This window comes from Micropterus dolomieu, linkage group LG17 (assembly GCF_021292245.1).
Source record: "Micropterus dolomieu isolate WLL.071019.BEF.003 ecotype Adirondacks linkage group LG17, ASM2129224v1, whole genome shotgun sequence".
NCBI lineage: Eukaryota > Metazoa > Chordata > Actinopteri > Centrarchiformes > Centrarchidae > Micropterus > Micropterus dolomieu.
The window spans coordinates 34,276,878-34,279,496 of NC_060166.1; the positions used below are offsets into that span (position 1 = coordinate 34,276,878).

The 2,619-nt window shown below is 44.7% G+C and overlaps 1 protein-coding gene across 8 annotated transcripts in view; it reads left to right on the plus strand.

The window, feature by feature from the left end:
• The window catches only part of cep295 (centrosomal protein 295), a 19,624-nt gene that overhangs the window by 8,614 nt on the left and 8,391 nt on the right, over positions 1-2,619 (plus strand). For 3 of the 8 annotated variants that reach the window (XM_046073325.1, XM_046073324.1, XM_046073328.1), the window contains one exon: positions 1,543-1,794. The exons of 3 other annotated variants lie outside the window; for them this stretch is intronic. In XM_046073325.1, coding sequence (XP_045929281.1) covers positions 1,543-1,794 — 252 coding nt within the window. The remainder of the gene's footprint in view (positions 1-1,542; positions 1,795-2,619) is intronic. 2 more of the 8 variants (XM_046073326.1, XM_046073329.1) reach the window with 1 other exon arrangement.

Here is a 2,619-nt window from a genome sequence, read left to right on the forward strand (position 1 = left end):
CTGAAAACTGGCTTTATGATCAACCTTATAGGTAAGGTGTGTTTGAAGTTTGGCAACAGACACTGTTTTCAAACCTATTTATGTCCAGGAAGAGGAGCTTGAGAGGGAGAAGCAGCAGCAGGTGGTGTTGCTCCAGGAACTGGAAGTGCAGAAGGCCAAATTAGAGCAGATGCTGATTGAGGCCCAGCAGGAGAGAGAACATCTGAAGGCTGCAGTGACCCAGGAAGTACCTATTAACCAAACGGAGGTACCTGTCCATGACCAGGAAGTCACCGCTGTTCCCCCTGGTCTAGCCACTGAGGTAGGCCCCTCTCATATTGTCTTAAATGGCAACTCACAATTATTTGATGTATTATTCTGAGTTAATGGTCTGTGCCTGCTTGATAACAGATGTTTAAGGCTGCTTGCAATTTTATGCAGCCCAAATTATAGTATATGCCATTCTCAATAGTCCGGTTAAACTCTAATGTTTGCAGGTATCTTTTAAGATATCCTATTTAGTGTATTCAACATATTACAGTTGCTTCAGTCTTGATTAATTCTTACCTCCTCCTCCTGCACTCTACAGCTGTTGCCTCCTGCAGGTGAAGACGACCATACCAGAAGGATTAAAGAATACCAACAGCGGCTGCTGGAACAAAACAGGTGTGTTTCTAAAGCCTGAAGACAAACTTGACTACCACCTGTGATTATCCAGTCACTTTCACCACTTTAACATGCAGTTATTCTGAGCAGATGACACAACAATTCAACCATCATATATAATGTTACTTTTAGGTTTTAGGATAGAGGGTGTCGAATGCTGGAAAGGATACTTTTACTTGAGGATCATTTGTGATATTTGGCTGTATGAATAAAATTGACTTGACCTTTTTATTTTATTTTAGAATTCACCAGAGGTCAGTAGAAGTTGCTCGCCAACGCCTGGAAGAATACCAGCGAGCTCTACAAATTCGTTACAACATCACCGCCACATCGTTGCTGCCCACTGTCGTGCCTCCAAGCCTCATTCACCCGTCTCTGCAAAGTGCTCAGTCTGCGCATCTTCCAACTCCTCTGCAACTCCATACAAGTCGTGCAGTGCCGGCATACATCCATGCCAAACCAAAAACCTCTGTGGAAGTTCCCACAAGAGAGTCTGACATGTTGTCCTCACTTCCCAGTCTTGCTGGCTCCAGTTTGATTGTTGGCTCCAATTTGCCGACGGATGAAGTACAATCTATTTCGAACAGTTCCAGGGAGCAGAGACCAGCTGCCACCACCTGGTTGACTGACAAAATAATGGAGAGAGTAACAGAGCACCTTCCAGAGAGAGCAAGACTCACTTCGGTCAATACACAGCGACTGCCTTACAAACACTTTACAACACATCACTCAACCAGCATCCCTCTCCAGCCAACCTCCGATTCTATCCAAGCCGTTAGCCCGAGCATCACACATGATGCACCTCTGGTTCCACAACATGCACCTGTTAAGCCTGGGACCTTGCTGCACGGCTCCCTGCAAACTGGATCCTTAAGCTCCAGAGAGGGCGAAATGGAAGTCCAGAGACGAGAGCTGCAGGAAGTCCAGAGACGAGAGCTGCAGGAAGTCCAGAGACGAGTGCAGGAGCAGAGGGAGGCACTGCACTTGAGGCAGCAGGCAGAGGAGAGGCAGAGACGAGAGCTGCAGGAGCAGAGGGAGGCACTGAAGCTGAGGCAGCAGGCAGAGGAGAGGCAAAGACAGGAGGTGGAGATGGAGCAGATGAGACAGCAAAAAGAGACGCTGCAGGCTCTGATTCATACTGATGCGCAAGTAAGTGAGGGGACTGCCTTGGTGTTTGTTACAGTAGACAAATCGTAGTTTGTTTGTAAATCTAAGATAAAACAGCAGAAAAAAGTAATGGGTGCACAGATTTTATTTTCTGAATACTGAGCAATGATGTGAAATTACTAAACCTGAACTGTATTTAATCTAAATACACTATGAGGGTTTCTACACTTGAACTGAGCTCAGGGAGTCTGACTCTCCTTTAATGAGTGTGTGTGTGTGTGTGTGTGCGCGCGCTGTCTGTGTGGAGTGAGTATTTAACAGTGTAATTCTGTGTTGTGTGTGTGTGTGTGTGTGGGGGGGGGGGGGTTGCCTGCCTGCCTGCCTGTCCATATGGAGTGAATGTGTATAACAGTGTAATTCTGAGTATGTCTTTGTGTGGAAAGGTTTGTTTCTGTATACTGAGCAATGATGTGAAATCACTGGACCTGAACTGTATTTAATCTATATACATTTTATGAGGGTTTCTACACTTGAACTGAGCTCAGTGAGTCTGTATAAATTAATATTATATTCATATACTGAATACAAATTTTAGTCACTTCTCTACAGATAAACTGCTTTACTAAAAGGAAAAAGTGTGACTGTCTAAGACTGCTGAACATTTAAAATATGTCTCTTTAAAATGAGTTGATTTAAATCACTTCAGTTTTGTATATCTCCACATTTTATGGCATGTAATGTCGGTCTGTACATAGGCCTCCTGATTCTGGAGAAACGACAGTATGAAGTAATTAGTGGAGAGACCCCCCCCCCCCCCCAAGCTGAAATGTTTGTGGTCTCCTCATTTTGTGACGCAACTCTGCTGAA